The 21,876-nt window shown below is 39.8% G+C and overlaps 1 protein-coding gene across 1 annotated transcript in view; it reads right to left on the bottom strand.

The window, feature by feature from the left end:
* The window catches only part of GRIN3A (glutamate ionotropic receptor NMDA type subunit 3A), a 142,514-nt gene that overhangs the window by 77,539 nt on the left and 43,099 nt on the right, over positions 1 to 21,876 (bottom strand). The window contains exon 3 of the mRNA XM_024734446.1: positions 6,783 to 7,830. Coding sequence (XP_024590214.1) covers positions 6,783 to 7,830 — 1,048 coding nt within the window. The remainder of the gene's footprint in view (positions 1 to 6,782; positions 7,831 to 21,876) is intronic.

The following is a 21,876-nucleotide window of genomic DNA, read 5'->3' as shown; positions in this document are numbered from 1 at the left end:
GGGTCAGAAGAAAAGGGAGAAAAATAAATAAATAAAATAAAATAAGTTTATTAAAATAAAAAAATTATTAAACTAAAAAATAAAGTAATTAAAAAAAATAGAGCAACAAAACCAATAAACAAATCCACCAATGATAACAAGCCCTAAAAACTAAACTAAGAGAAACATATAAATTAGAAACTAGTCAGTCGCATACAGCAAACCCAAAGTCTACAGTTGCTCCCAAAGTCCACTGCCTCAATTTTGGGATGATTCGTTATCTATTCAGGAATTCCACAGATGCAGGGTACATCAAGTTGAATGTGGAGCTTTAATCTGCTGCTCCTGAGGCTGCATGGAGGAATTTTGCTTTCTCTTCTTTGTTCACACAGCTCCTGGAGTTCAGCTTTGGATTTGGCCCCGCCTTTGCATGTAAGTTGCCCTGTGGCGTCTGTTCTTCACCCAGGCAGGAGGGGGTTAAAGGAGAGGCTGATTAGGGGGCTCTGGCTCACTCAGGCTGGTGGTGGGGGGAGGGAGGGGTATGGAATGCGGGGCGAGCCTGTGGCAGCAGAGGCTGGCCTGATGTTGCAAACAGCCTGAGATGCGCCGTGTGTTCTCCTGGGGAAGTTGTCCCTGGATCACGGGACCCTGGCAGTGGCGGGCTGTGGACCCTGGCAGTAGCGGGCTGCACAGGATCCCGGGAGGGGAGGTGTGGGTAGTGACCTGTGCTTGCACACAGGCTTCTTGGTGGCTGCAGCAGCAGCCTTAGCATTTTCATGCCTGTCTCTGGTGTCCGCGCTGATAGCCGTGACTCGTGCCCATCTCAGGAGCTTGTTTAGGCAGTGTTTTGCCTTCTGTATGCAGACTAGGAAGGAATCCCCTCTCCTCACGCACCCCGAAACAATGGTCTCTTGACTCTTAGGAAGTTCTAGACTTTTTCCCAGACTCCCTCCTGGCTAGCTGTGGCGCACTAGCCCCCTTCAGGCTGTGTTCATGCAGCCACCCCCAGTCCTATTCCTGAGATCTGCCCTCTGAAGCCCGAGCCTCAGCTCCCAGCCCCCACCTGCCCCAGGGGGGAGCAGAGAAGCGTCTCAGGCTGGTGAGTGCTGGTCGGCACCGATGCTCTGTGCAGGAATCTCTCTGCTTTGCCCTCTGCATCCCTGTTGCTGCGCTCTCCTCTCTGGCTCCAAAGCTTCCCCCCAACCCCCCTGTCTCCACCAGTGAAGGGGCTTTCTAGTGTGTGGAAACTTTTCCTCCTTCACAGCTCCCTCCCAGTGGTGCAGGTCCCGTCCCTATTCTTTTGTCTCTGTTTTTTTTGTTTTTTCTTTTGCCCTACCCAGGTACTTGGGAGTTTCTTGCCTTTTGGGAAGTCTGAGGTCTTCTGCCAGCATTCAGTAGGTGTTCTGTAGGAGTTGTTCCACATATAGATGTATTTTTGATGTATATGTGGGGAGGAAGGTGACCTCCACGTCTTACTCCCCTGCCATCTTGAAGGTCCTCCAGGAGCACATTTCTTAATAAAATTCTTCTAGGGAAGTCTGGGAGTTGTTATTCTCAAAGTTTTCAGGCACACAATATAACAGGAAGACATGGGGAGATTATTCCAAGATAACTAAAGAAGAGTTAGAGAAGGGATAGAGGCCGGTGTTCAAGAGCATTAATGTGGAGTGCGGGCTGCACAGGATCCCGGGAGGGGAGGTGTGGGTAGTGACCTGTGCTTGCACACAGGCTTCTTGGTGGCTGCAGCAGCAGCCTTAGCATTTTCATGCCTGTCTCTGGTGTCCGCGCTGATAGCCGTGACTCGTGCCCATCTCAGGAGCTTGTTTAGGCAGTGTTTTGCCTTCTGTATGCAGACTAGGAAGGAATCCCCTCTCCTCACGCACCCCGAAACAATGGTCTCTTGACTCTTAGGAAGTTCTAGACTTTTTCCCAGACTCCCTCCTGGCTAGCTGTGGCGCACTAGCCCCCTTCAGGCTGTGTTCATGCAGCCAACCCCAGTCCTATTCCTGAGATCTGACCTCTGAAGCCCGAGCCTCAGCTCCCAGCCCCCACCTGCCCCAGGGGGGAGCAGAGAAGCGTCTCAGGCTGGTGAGTGCTGGTCGGCACCGATGCTCTGTGCAGGAATCTCTCTGCTTTGCCCTCTGCATCCCTGTTGCTGCGCTCTCCTCTCTGGCTCCAAAGCTTCCCCCCAACCCCCCTGTCTCCACCAGTGAAGGGGCTTTCTAGTGTGTGGAAACTTTTCCTCCTTCACAGCTCCCTCCCAGTGGTGCAGGTCCCGTCCCTATTCTTTTGTCTCTGTTTTTTTTGTTTTTTCTTTTGCCCTACCCAGGTACTTGGGAGTTTCTTGCCTTTTGGGAAGTCTGAGGTCTTCTGCCAGCATTCAGTAGGTGTTCTGTAGGAGTTGTTCCACATATAGATGTATTTTTGATGTATATGTGGGGAGGAAGGTGACCTCCACGTCTTACTCCCCTGCCATCTTGAAGGTCCTCCAGGAGCACATTTCTTAATAAAATTCTTCTAGGGAAGTCTGGGAGTTGTTATTCTCAAAGTTTTCAGGCACACAATATAACAGGAAGACATGGGGAGATTATTCCAAGATAACTAAAGAAGAGTTAGAGAAGGGATAGAGGCCGGTGTTCAAGAGCATTAATGTGGAGGCACAGGGAAATTTGCCTGGGGTGAATTAAATGAGCTGTGGGAAAATGGAATGAAAATGGCAGCATAGTACAATGGGACCTGTCTTGATACCCAGTAATTGAGGGGGATGAAAAGATATGAAAATAAATGAGACTGTGAGTAAGGGGCAGAAGAATTTTCACAGTGTGACCAACATTCCATATAAATCACCTCTCATTCAGATGTAGGAGATTTTTACCTTACATGGAAAAACAAATATCCCAGGAGAACCACAGGAGATCTGTGACTTCTATGTAAATGATACCTTTTCACTCCTCAGCTAAAATGCTATGAAAATGGAATCTTGAAAAATACCGGAAAAAAGCAAACCACATATACCCAGTTTCATCAGACATTCAAAGACACACACATGCTAATTCTCATGGTTTGGACTGGGCACTGATCAGCCTTTGTCCTATTTGATAACTGCCTTGGCAGATGGGATAATATCACTCTTTATCTCAAAAAGTTAAAATTCAATCTACAGAGAGGCATTCAAGGGCCTGCATGACTTTGCTTCAAGGTACTTTTTTCTCCTCACCCTCTACACCTCATCTCTCCACAAACCCATATTCCAACTTTATGCCTGCTGCTTCTCCTCAGACAGTAATTTTTCTCCCTACTGCCTTCTCCCTTGGGGATCTCATACTCCCCCAGTGCTTTAATACGCAGTGTCACCTCTCTGCCCAAGATTCCCACCAGCTTCAGTGTCACTCCTGAGCTCTGGCTCCATGTTTCCCAATGCCTGGTGGATTTCACCTGGATGTCCAATACAGCTTTTAAGATGCCCAGTATGAAACTGACCTGATCATCATATTTTCTAGCTCTTAAACTGCCTTTTCTGCTTCCTTGAATGGTACCATCCCCTCAGACACTTGGGCCTGCAACTTTGAAGGTGTGACTCTTCGTTGCCTCTCATATCCAATTAATTGCCAAGTCCTACTGACCTGGTCACCACAATGTTTCTTTACTCTGTCTTCTTTTTATTAGTGACAGTAGCTATAACTTCAACTCTGTCCACTGTCTTTCTCTTCTAATCGTGTTTACGTGCTGCTGCCAAAAAAACCATCTTAAATGGATTCTGCTCCTCTGTGCTACTCCACTGTTCAAAAATGTCAATGGACCTCTAGTGTCAAGTATTCACTTTCCTTAGCCTGATGTCAAAGATCCTGTGATATCTCAACCGAACTTACTTTTCAGACTTGGATCTTCTCTTTCCTTTCATGCTGTGACTAAAGAGAACTCCTCAAGATATCCTGACTGTGCCTTATACTTTCCACCTCCAAGTAGTTCATTCTGTTCTTTTGCTTGGAATGTCCATTTTTCTTTCCTTGACACACATGTCCAAATTCCAAGTCTTCTTCAAGAATAAGCACACATTTTATCGTATTAATTAAGCCTTCCCTTGAAGGTGATCACACTTTCCTTGAACTTTACATATTTGTTTCTAAACTTTGCCATGCTTATAACTTTATTTTTTGTAGTTCTACTTTTAGTTTTTTGAGGACCTCCAGACTGTTTTCATAGTGGCTGTACTAATTTTCAATCCTACCAACACTTATAACTTTCTAAGTTATTTCTCCTTGTGTTTTAATCTTTTTTATCTTTTCTCCCCTACTTGACTTATTCACTTCTGAATTTCTCCACATCGTTTAGTGTAAAAAAAGGATAGAGTCACTCAAAGAATTGAGCATTGGTAGGAGAGAAGAGAGCTCATGTGAGTGAGTGGAATATACTTAAGAATGAATGCTGAGTGACTGAAAGGGTATGGAAATTATTTTGATCATACCTCTCCATGGGAAGGTGAGAACATTATGTCATCTGCATAATACCATACATCTGGATGAAAACTGAACAATTCTGTCACCAACATTATTTGCCAAAAGCCCAGATGTCGAGTATTGCTTAATCAAATAATCTGGGTGTCTTTATATGAAAAAAAAAGTGAGAGAGTTTAATATAGAAACAACATTAGGAAAGAGAAATACATTTTGGGGAATCTTAGTGGATCTTCATTTATTATCTAAAGTTGAAAATGTTTTAGATTTAGGCTTGTCCCACTTCTTTAAGACCTTACTAGATGTAACACAAAGTTGACATTGTCCATTTCCTCTCACTCTGTCTTGTGGGCTGGGTTAGATTATAAAAATGTCACCTTTTTATTCCGGTGGAGTTGAGGTTGGAATGATTGTTTCTTTTTGTTTAAAAAAACTTTTACTTCTGTGTATGGTTTATCTTTATGCTTTCTTTCTAATCCCTAAAATAATCATTACTTCAGGTTTCTCATGCGTAACATCCATAACAATTTTGGTAATCTTTGGTTCTGATTAATGAAACTCTAGTCAGTATTGTGTTCATCTTTTTACATACAATAATGGTCTGGAATCTTCACAACAACAGGCATATATATTAGATTGTTTCTTATACTAGATTGGATTGAATGGTTTCCAAGTCGAGTTTGTAATTTAAGTATCACATTGCAAGATTCTTGCAAGAGAATTTGAGTAAGCTTCTTTTAAGATGGTGAACCTTTGGGAGATCTATAGGCCTCTTGGGGCAAAGAATAAATAGAGGCTGCTAATACCAGTGCAGTGTGAATGCTGAAGCATCACCAAAATCTCTCGTCAGGGTAACACATGTATTTATACTACAGAACTTATTTGTATTCACTAAACTCCAGCTGATAACCTAAAGTCCTGAGTGCACAATAAGAAGTGATGCAATTCATTGCCTAGTCAATGACCCATTGTTTGTTGAATCCTTTCATGAGGTTCTCGTCTCTTACGAGGAAGTTTTCAGCATATGGGTCAAATTTCTCATGTTCATTTGTTTGCAAAACAGACCATATCCTAATCCAAACCATTTATGAGAATTCTCTAAAGCTGCCACCAGCCTTCTGGGCCACTCCATCATTTAACAAAGACAGTTGTAAATGTCCTATTTGTTCATGCTCTGTGTAATTAATTTTAAATGTTTGATAAAAATATGTAGTAAATGGTTCAATACCATGAGATTTGATGTGAAAAGGGATATTTGAAAAGGCATGGTGAATGTTTCACAGTTTGAAATGCTCAGCTTAGCTCAAGTTGCTTTAAACACAGTGTGTCCTGGGGATGCCCACTGAATTGCAGCTTTCTCCAGTCTCTCCTAGATGGGTCTTACACATTGGTATACACTTCTGCTCTGGATCAGCATTCTGTTCCCCATTGGGACTGTAGTACTCCCTGGAGTCCTATTCTAATTGCTTTGAGCCCTGACAACCCTCTCCTCTCTACTCCCACCAGGTTGGACCAAGTTCTCCATACTCCCAGTCACAAAAGAGGTCTTGTTTCAATCCAGAGAGAACATAGACATGGCTGTCCTTACTCAAGTATCACCACTGCTTTACCTGCTTACCTGAACTTCACCCCCTTCCTCCCTTCTACCCTTACAGTCAGATGTCTAGGATATCAAAGGAGGCCTAGAATAGATACAATTTTCTTGAATGTTCTTGGATGTTGTAATGTGACTGCTGGCACACTCCTCCAACCCCAAGGTGATCAGTTTTCCTTACTCTATAAGGACACCCTGTTCCTAGCTAACCTTGCCACCTCAGTTAGCTCAGTACTCCTTATCTATACCCATTGGGTTTTCTAGCATCCGACTTTGGGTGCTTATGATAAAATGTTAGTTCTTTCCATTTTACAATTTTTCATGGTGAAAAAAAGTTTCTTTACAATTTAAAATATGGACCTTACTATTTATTTCCATTAATTCCCAAGTGAAGTAATTAATTAATTTTGAAGTTTACTTTAGGTGAAAATACTTTGTAAGACTGCTCCCTGATAGCTATTCTGCCAGATGGTTAACTAACAAAGGAAAAACTGCACAAATAGATGTTTCTACCAGAAGGACTTTCTCTGGAACAAACATCTCCTAAAAACATCCCTCACTCTTTTTGTTTCATTTAATAAAACAATGAAATATTTAGTGCAACCAGGCAACAGGCTTTTTTGGACTAGTCTCTATGGATGGTTCAGAGAATATTCTTCTGTTAGATGAAAGAATATAGACATACTACAGCATAAAATACAATATATGGAGTTAAAATTGACAATTAGGAAATCTAGAGTTAAAAGAAGTATTACCTTAGGGTCATGTATTCCAGAAAGCTCTTCATAGATCTTCTCACCTACCATGACAGCAGCCAAATTCGCCGTGTATGTAGAAAGGCAAAACATACAGAAAATGGCCCAAAGGTTCATCAGAAACCTTCCAGTCCAGCATTTTGGGGGTTTGATGGCTGCTGTTCTACCAAACAAGAGGGCATAACAGACATTCAAGGCTGAAGAGAAGGAGAAAACTTTACTTCTGTTCCGCCCCTTGGGAGTCATACCAAAGGGGCTCTTCCATTCATAGAGAGTGAGGAAGATGGCAGTGATGTGCAGAGCCACAAAAATCCCTAGCCACATTGTCCAGTGGAGTGGCCACATGAAGGCTCCAATGGGAGCTGCTGTGTCTCGGGTCCTCACTAAGATGCCCAAGCTGGTGGAGAAGAAAGGACTGGTGAAATCTATCACCTGGCTTCGTGCAGTATTGATGCTGAAGGAAGTGACTGCCATGTGGGCTGACCCACTGAGGAGTTCACCCACCAGCCCAGTCCAGTGCCCATTTTTCCAGGCTCCATATTTGCCATCCCCAACAATATAGAGATCAAAGTCAAAGTTCATGTCTTCTGCTAGCTTTTCCAGCAGATCAATGCAATATCCATAGCAGCACTTCTTGAATTTGATGGGCACTGTATCATTACTGCTATGAAGGCTGCTAAAAAGGCTGTCCAGTATGGAAGAATCACTAGTCATGGGGTCTAGACAGAGTTGGCCAGCAGGGCACAAGCCTTCATCATCTACCTCCTGTGTGAAGACAAATGGATGTTCGATCAAAGTAACCACTCGCAAGTGTAGCTTACTTGGGTGTTGGAAGTGGGTTTTGTGCCTCTGGGCTTGCTCTGGCCATATTCCATAGTCCATGATAATCTTCCCCTGCTGCCAGCTGCCCAAGCGTGTCCACATTGGCTTTCCCAGGGGGTCATGTTGCAGATTCCAGATGAAAAAGTTGTTTTCTGAGCTGATGATAGTGGAACCTTTTACTTTGATGGAACCACTGAGGCCTCTGAAAGTGGTGTTGGCTAGAAACCTGGCAAAGAGGAGCAAAGGCAAAAAGTGAGGAAGAGAGGTGAGGCCAAAGTCCGGAAGCAGTGCTCATCTTTTCTTCTCTGTCTTAATAAGAAGAAACTCTATTTTTTTTTCAAAAGGCACTGCCTGTAATTACTTTAGGAATTAATAAGCTGGACTCTTTCTAGGACAAGAGTCCCTATTTCATTGAGCAAATGAGATCTCAACCTCAGGTTCTAACACTTGGGCTGGGTGCTTGACTTGTGGTCTTACTCCAAATCTTTATTCCTAGTTAAGGAATGTGTTAATTGTTTTCTGTTGTAAATGGTTAATTATATATTCTTACAAATTTCCAAGCTATGAAGGTTCTCAGCATCTTTAACATGTCTCATTTCTACTGCTGACCACATTCAATCACAAATAAATCAGCTCAATAAATATATTCTCTTTGGTGCAAGGAATAAGTTATAATACATATGTATATACTTTTATGATTGCTTAAAATTATATTCATAATTCTAGAAAATAGCCAAATCTTGTCATCAGTGTTTAGTGTGGAAACAATCAACATGTCTGTCCCCATGAGGCCAGTCTAAGCTGCATGTTGGATACCATCCATGGAATAAAGAAAAAGATGATAAATAGACTTGCAGTTCCCAGGACAGCCTCAGGCTAACCTCCCTCTAAGTCATTAGAGAAAAACAATTGGCTCTGGCTCTAGAGAGAGCTTCTGCCAGAAGTCAAAGAAAGGAAAATTACCAACTGAATGATATACTGATTCCTAACCCTGGGAACCAGGGCGCTGTCAGTATATGTTCTGCTATGGACAAGGCAGGGAAATGCTTGGTCAGTCTCTGTCTTTCTTGCGTTTGGGAAGATAAGACAATAAGAGGTAATATATGAGCTCGAGGCACCTCTGTACTGTTTTTTTTTTTTTTCAGTATGCGGGCCTCTCACTGCTGTGGCCTCTCCCGCCGTGGAGCACAGGCTCCTCCACGGCATGCGAGATGCGGGACCCCCCCGCCCGGGGCACGAACCCATGTCCCCTGCACCGGCAGGCGGACTCCCAACCACTGCGCCACCAGGGAAGCCCCCTCTGTACTCTTAATTATGGCCTTGTGTCAGAAATAAAGCCCACACTTTGACATCAAACACACCTGTATTAGAATATTGGTCCACCCACCTTCTAGTATTGTCCTTGGACACAAATTTACTGAACTCTAAGCTTCAGTTTTGTCATCAGCAAAATGGGGGAGGTAATTACATTTTTATTTTTAAATTATTTCTACTTCAAGGGTTAGAAATAATGCATGTGAAGTATATACCACACCTTTTGACATAGAACAGATGTTCCAGATATGGTAATTATTATTTAATGTCATTCAAATTTTTTCAATCAAGGCTGTCCCAGGTCACTTTTCCTAGTCTTTTAATAGAACTTTTCTAGTTGGAGGCACAAAGTACTGCATTATGATAAACTCATAGAGGCTACTCAAGACTTATTTCAAATTAAAAGAAATTAAATTGAAATGTGGACTGTAACATAGAAGATTTTTATGAGGAGTTGGATGATACAGAATGTGTTTCTTCATGAAACACATTCATCCATTGCTTGCCACAAACATTACTCTGTAATTTATAAATGCAAATACCAGTAGTAAGAAGTTGTGCTGCCATAGAAGAAACAGAAAAATCAGAAAGTGTGAAGAATATACTAATTTTCATTAGAGATATAAATGTAAATCACATTTGAAGATGCTACTGTCACTAAATGCAATGAAACTGCTCATTTTGGTAGATTGCATATAATAGTAATTATTCATGTTAGCTCTCCCCAGTGGGACTCTACCACTTAAAATGAATTCTATTTAGCAACAAGTAATGAAGTCTCAGTTATCTTAGACTTTCAAACAGTTTTCTGCTTCTTTAGGGAAGTAGGGAACCAAATCATTAAAATATACAGATTAATCAACTGATAATTACCTAGGTACTATAATAGAAGGGTGACTACAACTGTGTTTCTAATGAGCAATTTACTGTTAGATTGCCTAAGACACACACACACACACACACACACACACACTGACATAGCCTAGGGAATAAAACAGTTATTAGTAAATAGTTTAATTTTATTTGGTCAATTTAGTGATCAGGAAAGTAAAGTTAAAGTAGTAGAAAGAGAAGCCCTTCATTATTTTAAGAATAGTTGGGGCTTAATGATTATAGACTTTTAACTGGATGGACCTACGAAGGACTACCACTGAGTAAATATATACTAAAATCATCTCAGAAAAGTGGTCTTCAGGAATCTTTTAGAGATTATATAACTCCCTCATTCTAGTAAAACCTATTCCTCATTATCGATGTTAAATAGCATTCAGCATGGCCATGACTAAAGAACAATGCTCAGTTGTCTTTGAGGCACTCATCTATCACAGAAAGACATATCAATCAGGATCTAAATGTCTTTCATTTTCCCAGATTGGAAAATCCAGTGTTTGTTTCACTATGCAGTTGGCACCAAGAAATTGGGTCTCAGAGAATCCCCATTAATGATGGATTATTTTTATTTTCAGTTTTACAGAGAGGATAAATTAAAAATCTCATTAATAGCTTTAGTTATTGTCACACTCACTATGTATTCTTTGTAATGGAATGACAATGCATAGCCAAGTTTGAATATTCACTATGTTAGTTAAAAGATCACAGTGTTGAAATCTTGCTTTTGCTTGAAGTGATTTCTACCATGTTCCTTTTTGTCTTGCCCTGGACTCTTCTTGGATGAACAAGAAAAAGGAAAATCAGGAATAATTTTATTGGCAAGATAAACTGATACAAATACCAGGCACTGTTCTTAGTATGAGTTATAGAGATGAAAGACACACTCATTGTTTTCAAGGAGCTCAAAGTCTAGTGATGGGGAGAAAGAAAAGCGAACAGGCAATTCTAAACCAGTGTAATAAGCATTCTGATGGAGGTAGAATTGGGTGCCATTGGAACAGAAAGCAAGGGCACCCACAGTCTAGGGGTGACAAGGAAGGCTTCTGAGAGGAGCAGGTGCGAGAGCTGAGTCTTGAAGAAGGAATTACAGTTAACCAGGAAGAGAAGCTGGGGCTTGATGCTGTCAACACAGGGAGACGCATGTGCAAAAGCCAGAGACAGAGAGAGCAAGCTGCATGATGGTAAGTGGTGAGAAATAAGGCTGGAGATGAGGGTGGGAAGTGAGTTACAAAAGGACTGAGGCCACGATGAAGCTAATGGAGAGCCATTGAAAGAATTTTTCTGAGGAGGGACAGGATCATCAGATTTGATTTTAGAAAGATTTTGTTTTCCTGCTAGCTATATAGGAAATGGTTTGGAAGGAGAAGGTGGCTGAGCAGTTTCAGCTGTGAGGAATAATGCTCCTTTCCGCCTCTTGCTTCCTCTCTTCCTCTCTCTCTGCCTGTTTCACAAGGGCCTTAAGGTGACAAGAGCTAAGGTAATAGCAGAAGTGGAGAAGATGGCAAAATCAAGAGATACATAGTTTCAGAAAGAAAAGTAGTGATTTTGAGAGGGTCAAATGCACATGATTGCATTTAATTCACAAACTGTATTAAGAATGTGTAAAACTCGGCTTGATGGAAGGTGATATAAATAAGACCTGGAGTATTTAAGTTGATTATGAGCTAAATGAAAGCCCACAGAGCACTGTGGGAAAAAAAAGAGAGAAAAGTAATCTTAAATTCTTTTAATAGTAGTTTAGAGCCTGGGTCACAGGGACCAATAATAATACCACTACATTCTGTGCTGATCATACTACTGCTCCAGCCTAGCTATGAATTCTCAATAAATCTTCCAGTTCAAATATCATGAGGAAAGGTAGGAGGTGGAAAATTTAACAAGGGGTGGTAAGTATAACAATCTGATTGGACAGCAGAGTAGAAACATATTCAGGTTGCAGCTGAACTCTAGAGGCTTTGCATGTCCATTTTATAAGGCTGGATTTTATTTAACAGGAAAAGGGGAGCCATGAAGATTTAGAAGTAGAATAATGATGTAACCATAAGTCTGCATTGGTAATACTGCTCTGGCAACAGGTACAACGTGTCTATAGGAAGGAAGAGATAGTGACCAGGAGACCACTTCGCAGACTAGTACAATAGCTCTGTCATGGTATGATAAGGGTCTGAATCGCACTCCATGAGTGAGAATCTGATTGAGCACTGTGCCTTGTGCATAGTGAATGTTTAACAAAGCAGTTCAGGTATACATCTTTCTTATCAGCAGATCTCCCAAGATACCACTCTGCTTGAAAGGATAAAGGTCATTGGTTAATCTGCTTGGAAGTAACTTATTACTTCAGTAAAATTCCCAATTATGTCACTAACTAAGAATATGTGTTGATTTGAATAGGAGCTGAGATAAAATCTGAACTTTTCAAATTATGTAAAAAATGTTTTTGAGACAGTTCACAAATATAAGCAAGATCAGTGTTTAATGTATTTAATATATTTTAGAAGCCACATTTGCACACAAAACTTGACTTACTAATTAAAATATTTTCTTATGCATTAAAATAAATGAACAGAGATGTTAACAAAACATCACCCAATCAATCATTTATTCATTCCATAATACTTACTTTTGCCAGGCACTATTCCAGATTCTGGGGGATATAGTAGTGAACAAAACTCTATGTAGCTTTTAGTCAATCGAGGGAACAGAATAAATATGATAAGTAGGGAATATGAATGGGATGTTAGTGCTAAGTGCAAAGGAGAAAAAATAAAGCAGAGTAAGGAGATAAGATGTGTCAGGGTTGGTGGCAGTAGGGTGGAATTTTAGATTAGAGAGGCCAGGAGAAGGTGATATTTGAGTAAAGGGTTGAAGAAAGGGAAGGAGCTGACCAAGAGGATATCTGGGTAAAGAGCATTCCCTGTATAGGGAGCAAGGAGTCCAGTGTCCTTGAGTGTGACTGTACCGGGTATGTTTGAGAAATAGCTAAGGGAGGGAGGGGCAGGAGAGTTAAAGATGAGGTCAGAAAAAACTTATGGGGAGTGGGAGGTGGGGAAAATAGGGTTTTGTAGGTCACCGTAAGGACTTTGTTTCTTCTGCGTGAGATGGTTTTGAGCAGAGAAGTGGTAAGATAGGACCTACATTTTATTTATTTATTTATTTTTTGCGGTAGGCGGGCCTCTCACTGCTGTGGCCTCTCCCGTTGCGGAGCACAGGCTCCAGACACGCAGGCTCAGTGGCCATGGCTCACGGGGCCCAGCCACTCTGCAGCATGTGGGATCCTCCCAGACCGGGGCACGAACCCGTGTCCCCTGCATCGGCAGGCAGACTCTCAACCACTGCGTCACTAGGGAAGCCCATGACCTACATTTTAACAGGCTCATCTCACTGTTGTGTTGAGAATGGACTACAGAGAGACAAGAGCAGAAGCAGAAAGACCAGTTAGGAGGCTGTTTCAAATACCAGACAAAAGTTGATGATGGTTTAGACTGAGGTAGTAGCAGTGGAGGTGAGAAGAATTAGTTGGATCTTGATAAATTTTGAAGCTGCCACTGACAGGATTTGCTGATGGCTCATATAGTTGCTAGGAAAAGGAAACATAAGGATGACACCAAAGTTTTTTCCCTGAGTGATTGGAAGGATAGAGTTGCCATTAATTAAGATAAAGAAAACTGTAGAAGAATCAGGTTGTGAGGTGGGTGAGAACCACCAGGAGTACAGTTTTGCTAATGTTAATTTTGAGATAATTCATAGATATCCAAATGCAGTTGTCAAGTAGGTAGGTGGTGATCTTCCGGAGTTCACGAAGTAGGTCTGGACTGGAGGTACAGTTTGGGAGCCAAAAGTCTATATAGGGTATTTAAGGAGATCATAATGGTAATTGTAGTTGAGAAGAAGTTCAAGGAGTGAGTCCAGGGCACTTCAACATTTGGAGGTGTTGAAGGTGAGGAAGAACTAGCAAAGGAAACTGAGAAGTAACCAGAGACATAAAGCGGGCTATGTTGTGTTCTAGAAGCCAAGTAAAAAGGATTTTTCAAGGAGGGGACACTGATCAGCTGTGTCAATGCTTCTAACAGCTCAAATGCAATGAGGACTGAGAACTGACCGTTCGCTTTAGAAACATGTAGGCCACTGGTGACTTCATGAAAGTAAGTTCAGTGAAGTATTGGAGCCTAATGTTTCAAGGGAAAATGGAAAGAGAGAAACTGGAGGAACTCTTCAGAGAGTTATGCTATAAAGAGGACAAAAATGGAATAGTGGTGGAGAGGAAAAATTAAGTACATATATAAGTATATATATATGTGCAGGCTTTTATGATGATGGGAATGATCTAGTAAAAATAGAAAAATTGTTGATGTAGGATAGAACAGCGAGAATTCCTGGGACAGTTCCCTTGAGGGGCAAAAGGGATTGTGCTCTAAGGTGCAAGAGGGGGTGATGCTCTTTGCTGTGACAAAAGAGGAGCATGGACATGAGAGAAGGCAGAGAGAATACAGGGTCCAGAGGCAAGTAGGTGGGTAGATATGGACAAGAGAGCTTGTGAAAGTTCTCTCTTGATTGCTTTAACTCATTTAGGGCATTTAAAAAGTAAATTATAGAGCTCATTATACTCTCCCCCTTATAATTCATTTGAGAGAAGGTTTATTGTATTACTCTCAAAATGAGACTGAAGGCACTCTTAAAAATGCAGAAAGCAAATAACTTTCATAAGAAATGTATTAGATCAATTCCAACTAAAATGTTTATTGTTTTGTTTTCCCATTTGGGTTTGCAAGAGTAAGTTGTAAAACTACCTGGGCCTACCACTTTCTAAAAAATTGTAATTTTTCAATCACTTTTTCAATCTCTTCTATTAAACTTTCTATTTCTCTGGGTCCATCTTGGCAAATGATATCCTCCTAAGAATTTGTTGCTATGGAACTGTATATGATATCATTTATACTAATCTTAGGATTTTTTCTAATTAATTAACTTGGGTTTTGTTAATTCCTTCTTTCTAGATCTCCTCCCACCTCTCTCTTTTCTGGATTTTTGGAAGATGAAATATTTGTGTTCATATATTCTTTAATAATAGAATGTTAACTGCAGTATTTATCTTAATTTATTGGCTTAATTACATATTCATGTATTATTTTTACTTTTTAAAATCTTGCTCTAAAATTTACTAAAGTTAAATAAAAATCTCCTACTATAAATGATGTTGCCATGTTCTTAAAGATTTTAAGACCTGTTGCCCCTGATTTTTCTTCTTATTCAGCATATAAATTTTTACTAATCTTATGTTTTTATATTCATTATAAATTTGGTATCTTTTCTTATCTTGAACTAGTTCTATCATAATCCCGTTTTTTCCAGTCTTCATTTTGGAGATGTATGAATCTACTTTTGCGTTGTCTAAATGCATCATAATCCTTATGTGTCTTCTTCCATGCCCGGTTGTTTATAAGTCATATATTTATTTCTACTTTGATCTTTTCTTCACGCATCAGCTTGTCTCTTTGCATGTCTATTTCTCTCATTTGTTTTTCATTTCTTTTAAAATTGCCCTCTTATCTTTGCTTTTCCCCCCTGTTATAGTTGCCTTCCATTAACCATATCTGTATCTGGGAATATCTGTTTTGCTCCATAAATCCTTAAAATTTATTTTTCCCTTTGGGGAAAATTGTATCTCCAGTCCAGACCTCCTTCCTGAACTCTGGAAGATCACCACCTACCTACTTGACAACTGCATTTGGATATCTATGAATTATCTCAAAGTTAACATTAGCAAAATTGAATTCCTGGTGGTTCTCACCCACCTCACAACCTGATTCTTCTACAGTTTTCTTTATCTTAATTAATGGCAACTCCATCCTTCCAGTTGCTCAGGGCAAAAGTTTTGGTGTCATCCTTATGTTTCCTTTTCCTAGCAACCACCTAATTGCAGCCAATTAACTCCATCTTTGACTTTTTAGACTGTAAGATCCTCAGCGGCATGGATTTTGACATTCTCCACATTCTGAGAGCAGTCTCTTCCATACAGTTGCTGTGAGGAATGAACAAGTCCTCCCTTTCCCACTGCTCTGCTTCATAACACTGCAGGCTGTCCAGCTGAGACTTCAGCGTTCATCTAAGCATCTGTCACACTGAGTCATCTTTGGATCTTAGGCACAACACGGTACCTGGACAGTATAACTGCTCAGTGATGTTTGTGGGATAAATGCAATTAAACACATGTTTCCTGCTCAAATCAGACATGGGTTTCTTCAAGAGCACTTCCTCACATTGCCAGAAGAATGGGACTCAATCAGCCAGGAAGTATTGATATTGTATTTGCAATTTATAGATTATTCAGAGCATTAAAATTCTAATACATTTCTCCCTGAACAATGGAGAGTATCAAAAATAGAAATTAGTTCTATGGGAAACCTCTCTAACAATAAGGAATTTAATAGGAATTGGAAATTGCTAAATTTCAATCTTTAGAGGCCCCACATTGTAACCATTGACTATATCCTCTTTTAAAACAACTTACAAAGCTCATCTTTTAAAATAGATTTCCATCAGTTAATGAGCAAACAGCAATTTAATAACATATTAAATGTACATACGTACACCCATGGACCATTGGGGTCTGTTTTGCCAATAAGTGAAACTATAGAGTGGAAGGAGAGCTCTTGTCCTTGACTTTTTTCCCAAGAGGAGAAAAATATCAATACTAATCTTTGTGATTGAGTCATATTTGAATATACTTCTTGGGCTGTGTGTGTGATGTGATGGGATCACTAAGTCAAAAAATCAGACACATAGACATAGTGCCCTATTTTTCAGCTTTCATGTGGCACAACTGGCAAGCTGGTACTTCTTTTCTTTCTGTGTTTTTCTCCCACAGTAGTTAGATTTGTACCATATTCTTATGTTGTTTTTCTTTCCTTTCATTTTTTGATATAAACCTTGACTTCTCTCCACAATTATGGCCTGTGCCCATCCCTTGGATGGCTCCTCTTGCTTTGTGTAATATCCAACCTTAATTCCTTCTAGCTCTCTAGATCTGGCTCCAACACTAGTCCAGGTGCTGATATCCCTTCCCTTAACATAGCCCTGTCAATGGGACACTATGTAGTATTTGCCACTGGAGGTTGAAGTGGCCCTGGGATAGATGTAGAATTCAGAGTACCTCTTTTTTTTTGACATATTTCCAAATTTTATAATAGATACATACAAAGTAAAAAGTATTCAACAAAGAATATAATCACAATTTCTACTCAGGCAAATAGAAGCTTGGAAGTTCTCCTAAGGTGGGAAATTTCCACAGTTTAAAACCTGCTGGAAGCTAGATTAAGCAAATTTAAGCTGTATTCTTCAAAACAGTGTCCTGAGGGGATACACATCTTTTACTGTTCCTTGTTTGAGGCCTCCATGACTTAGAGAAGATTTTCGACACAGCTCTTGGCAGGACTTAAGTGACATAGAGGGATGGGCAAATTCAAAGGATTTAGCCAAATTAGTCCAGTGACAGGAGTTCTTACTGGAAACATCTGGAAACATAGACCTTAACTGTTGTCCTTAAGATTCATGACACCGAAGCATGTGTTTTCTAGAAGTACTGACTCCGTGGTAGCCTTGCAGAGAAAGTTAACTTAGGAGTAACAGCTGGACACAGTAGGTCACCCCACAGCAATGGGTTCTCCTTGGAGACCCAAGGAACCAGTGTTAACATCATCCAACCCGTGGCTTTCAGGTTCAATGCAACTGCATTTCTTTTGAGTACATGTTGAAACACACAGGCTAACTAGTTTGGCTCAGTAGAGGTCTTTAGGACAAGAACACTTATACATGGGTAGTCGCACCTCCTGATTTATATAGCTTTTGGCTGAAAGAATATGAATGACAAAGTAATGGGATCCCAATTAAGGAAAGTTTATATTAATTCTGAAAGAGCCTGGAACTTGGATTTAGACAGTTTAAACCTTCCCTTGTAAAGTACTAACTGAATGACCTTAGGCATACCACTTAACTTTTCAAGGTAGGAATCCTTATAATTAAGGAAATTAAATTTTCTAGAGATTAAATAACTTTGGCAGGGTCACAATGCCAGTACATTATTGTAAAGGTGAATGGGAATACCCCAAGTTAGAATTATATCATGCCACCTCAAGTTCTCCTGGAACTCTTCTAATATCCAGCAATGAGACCAGGAACATCATCAGTTTATACCTTGGGACTTTTGAATGGGTATTTGTTTTAGTCTTTTTTTTTCTGAAGCTTCCTAGTGCCTCATAATACATGGCACATATATGTTCTGGATAATACATGCAGAATCAATAAATAAAGCAACATTTACTATTAATGAAAGGCCAGTGAATCTTGGTATTGCTTGACCATGTAAGCATAAAGATGAACATAGCCTGGAGGGGAAAGAGTCTCTCTAGCACATTGAACCATTTTTCAAGGACAACTGAGGAGCGAGCCTAACAATGCCAGCTAATGCCAAAGGATAATCACTAGTAGAATGGGTGTTGTCTCAGTGAGGAATGATAACCAAACTGCTAGGTCAAAAAAAAATGGATAAAAAATATGGATAAGTGGAGGAGCATATTGTCTCTCACTGAAAGAACAAAAGAAGGAGGTTGTAAGGTTCCTGGGAGCAGGGCCCCTGTTTTCTATTCTTTGTGTCTCCAGCATTAGCCAAGGTCCTAGCCTAATATAAGTAAGCTTCAACATATGTTTGTGGATGAATAAATGAATTAATCACTGCCCACTTGATACAGAACTGAATTGCAGAAGCTATTCCAAGAAGAAAGGCAAGATTCCATAGATTCCATAGCCTGCTGAGAAGCTAGAATAACTATCAGGACTATGATTAATTAGCTAAAGGGTCAGAGACTTATTAGGCCAAGGGGAGCAAGGTGTCTATCGATGTCTAGGGTCTTGGAATTACTAAAGGAAGGATAACTGCCTTTGACTAGGCTATGAATAACTCAAGGGGCTCTTTCTCCAGAAACATAGATTCATTACCACCCAGGGCCTTCAGATAAGCATGGGCAAATCCTAACCCTAAGAACAGCAGGGAAGTCCTCAAACTCCTATTCATTTTCAACAGTCTGGTGTTTAGAATGAGGTAAGGGAGTAAATGTGGGCAAAGCTAAAACAGATTTGGAGAAATAAAAACAAGTTTTTATATCTTAATGGTTTTTAAAAAATTAGTCACAAGGATTTTATGCTGTATTACTTTATTTGGTTAATTTGTTACAGGATCATGATTTTATAACTATGTCATGCCTAATGTTCTGCCATTCAAGTGACATCCAGAATGCATATAAAATGCATACTCCTTAGCTTGGTATAAAAGCTCTGTGTGGCATGCTATCAAATTAACAACTTTTCCCGAATCATGTCAGATTCTCTTCAGATGCAATGTACACGCCAACTGTACTAAATTTCTTTCAGGTCTTGGTAAATTTGCATATGCCATTTCCTGTGCCTGTGAGGAAATGTTTGCTCCAAACCAGAAAACTCCTATTCATTTATCAAGATCCAATTCCAGTATTTCTTCCTCATCATCAACTCTCTGAGAAGAGTTAATTATTTCCTCCTCTGTGTATTTGAACATATTTCTATTTTTAAGAACAACGTATCCCTTTGTTTTATAACCATTTACTTACTTTTCAACTCATGCACTAGGCTGTCAGCTCCAAAATGGCAGGATGCAACTCTTCATTTTGTCTGCCTCACCCTAGTTCAACAAATAGTCACTGACTGCACAGAAACACCTTTGCACATGTATTTGTGACGTTATTGCCAAATAATATATTAGATATCATTGCTTCAAAGTAATTAACATTTAATAAAACAACTTGCAAATAAATTGTTAAAGATCACAGTATGAACTTGGCCCCCACGTGGTTTTGTCTACATTTAGTTATGATGGATGTTTGCTCTGGCATGTGGGGACCCAGGAGGAATTAAATCCTTTTTACCTGTTATTATGTCTATGTAGTCTGCCATGAGAAATGATTTTTTTCTAGTCTAAAGGCATATGCTGAAAAAGCCACGTTTTTGGTGATTTCATTAACATTTATAAATGTTAACAATTCTGTCAGCCTAAACTGAAAGTGACTGTGTGAGAAATGAAAGCTTGCATAACTCTGACACTCGATATTCATGGCTCATTATCCTCAGGACTTTCATTATGCAGTGAGGAAGTAGGGTCAGCCTCACAAAATTTAGGAATAATTAAGAAAATTACTATATGGAAATGTGACTTATGGACTGAGAATAACGAACTTTCTAAAAAGACTGTATTCAACAAAATAAATAAGGATGATGAAAAATCCACAGATGTTTATAGCTTAAGGCAGCTTTTCAGTTATTCATTATAAAGACTCCTTGAAGGCTTTTCCTCACTTCCCTTGACCCTTTCCTGAACACTTTGAAACTTTCTCTTGACTATATTCCTCAGGGAGTTTAAGAAGTCCTAGGCGTATTTCCTGAAGTTCTTTAAGTTCATTCTCAAACACATCCACAGAGATGAAAATATTGTTGCTGACCTGTATACACTGTGAATTGCTTCCAGGCTCCAAACCTCACACTCATCTTTCACAACTTTCCAAGTTTGTGGAATAATCATGTGGAAATAGCCACAAGGGCAGAGGTTATCTGCTAACCTAACATTCTATCAAAAAAAAAAAAAAAAGGAAAAGAAAACCAGATGGTATCTAGGTAAGTTAAAAAAACTGTTTTTAATTTAGACAAAATTTTATTTATCTGTTAACCACCCATTATTCTTCTAGAGCAACAGATGGTGTAGGATGTAAATATAATATAAAATTTCCTTTTCTTTCTATGTTAATTTCAATAAATTTCTATTAAGTAGCTGCTATATGCCAGGCATCAAACTAAGTTCAATAGTATCTCCACTTAATAGAATTTATATTTTAGTTCAGAAGTCAGACACAGAGACAAATAATGATGATGGAATAGACTAAGTACCATCATATAATTTCATGTACAAAGTGCCATGGGATCTTTATAGAAGGAGGCACATAACTTTAACATAAATTAAATTTTGAGGAGCCAGAAAGATCAGTTTGATCTTGATAAAATGAACCCCTAAAGTATATACAACCCAAGTCAACAAATATTTCTGTAGCTTCTAAACATTTTTAGGATCCAAACAGAATTATTTTTCTTGTGCTCTCCATTTTATACGAGACAGAAAGACATTAAAAAATTTAATATAGTTTTCACAAGTGGTTTTTCCTGTCTATTGTTTAAGATTGTCCTTCCAAAATAATGACTATTTGAAATTATAACTAAAGGCTTTGCTTATATTTTTGTTATGAAGGAGGATGTTTCTTATCCCAGATAAAGTCCTGAGCCTCAGTGAAGTGCTAGTTGAAAAACAGTAGATTAGGACTTCCCTGGTGGCGCAGTGGTTAAGAATCTGCCTGCCAGTGCAGGGGACACGGGTTCGAGCCCTGGTCTGGGAAGATCCCACATGCCGCGGAGCAACTGAGCCCGTGTGCCACAACTACTGAGCCCGCGTGCCACAACTATGAAGCCGGCGCACCCTAGAACTCGTGCTCCGCAACAAGAGAAGCCATCACAATGAGAAGCCCGCACACCACAACAAAGAGCAGCCCCCGCTCGCCACAACTAGAGAAAGCCCGTGCACAGCAACGAAGATCCAATGCAGCCAAAAAAAAAAAAGATTAAAAAAAAAACCAGATTAGTTCTGGATAGTGGCTATAAAATAAAACATGCATAGACCTTATTTTTTTTTCATAGACTTTAATCTTGAGGAAATTCAAATACATTATGGAAAAAATGGAAAGTTCAGTTGATGATACGACATCTAATTTTATCATTTATAGATTCCTAATAAGTGAGTTTTTGAGATATTTTATTTTATTAACATTCTTTAAGGAGTGTGTAGGCTGTGCTTAAACTCTGCCATATATATGGCATTTAGCATGTTGCCTTGCGCATAGTAGGTTCTCAATGCATACATGTGAAATTAAATGTAAAATGCTTGGCACCTTCTGATCTTTCCTCAAACGTTCATGTCTTTTAAAAGGCAAGACACCATGAG

Source organism: Neophocaena asiaeorientalis, unplaced genomic scaffold, assembly GCF_003031525.2.
Source record: "Neophocaena asiaeorientalis asiaeorientalis breed wild unplaced genomic scaffold, Neophocaena_asiaeorientalis_V1.1 scaffold192, whole genome shotgun sequence".
Taxonomy (NCBI): Eukaryota; Metazoa; Chordata; class Mammalia; order Artiodactyla; family Phocoenidae; genus Neophocaena; species Neophocaena asiaeorientalis.
The sequence above is the reverse complement of the archived record's forward strand: the minus strand, read 5'-3'. Positions and strand labels throughout refer to the sequence as shown.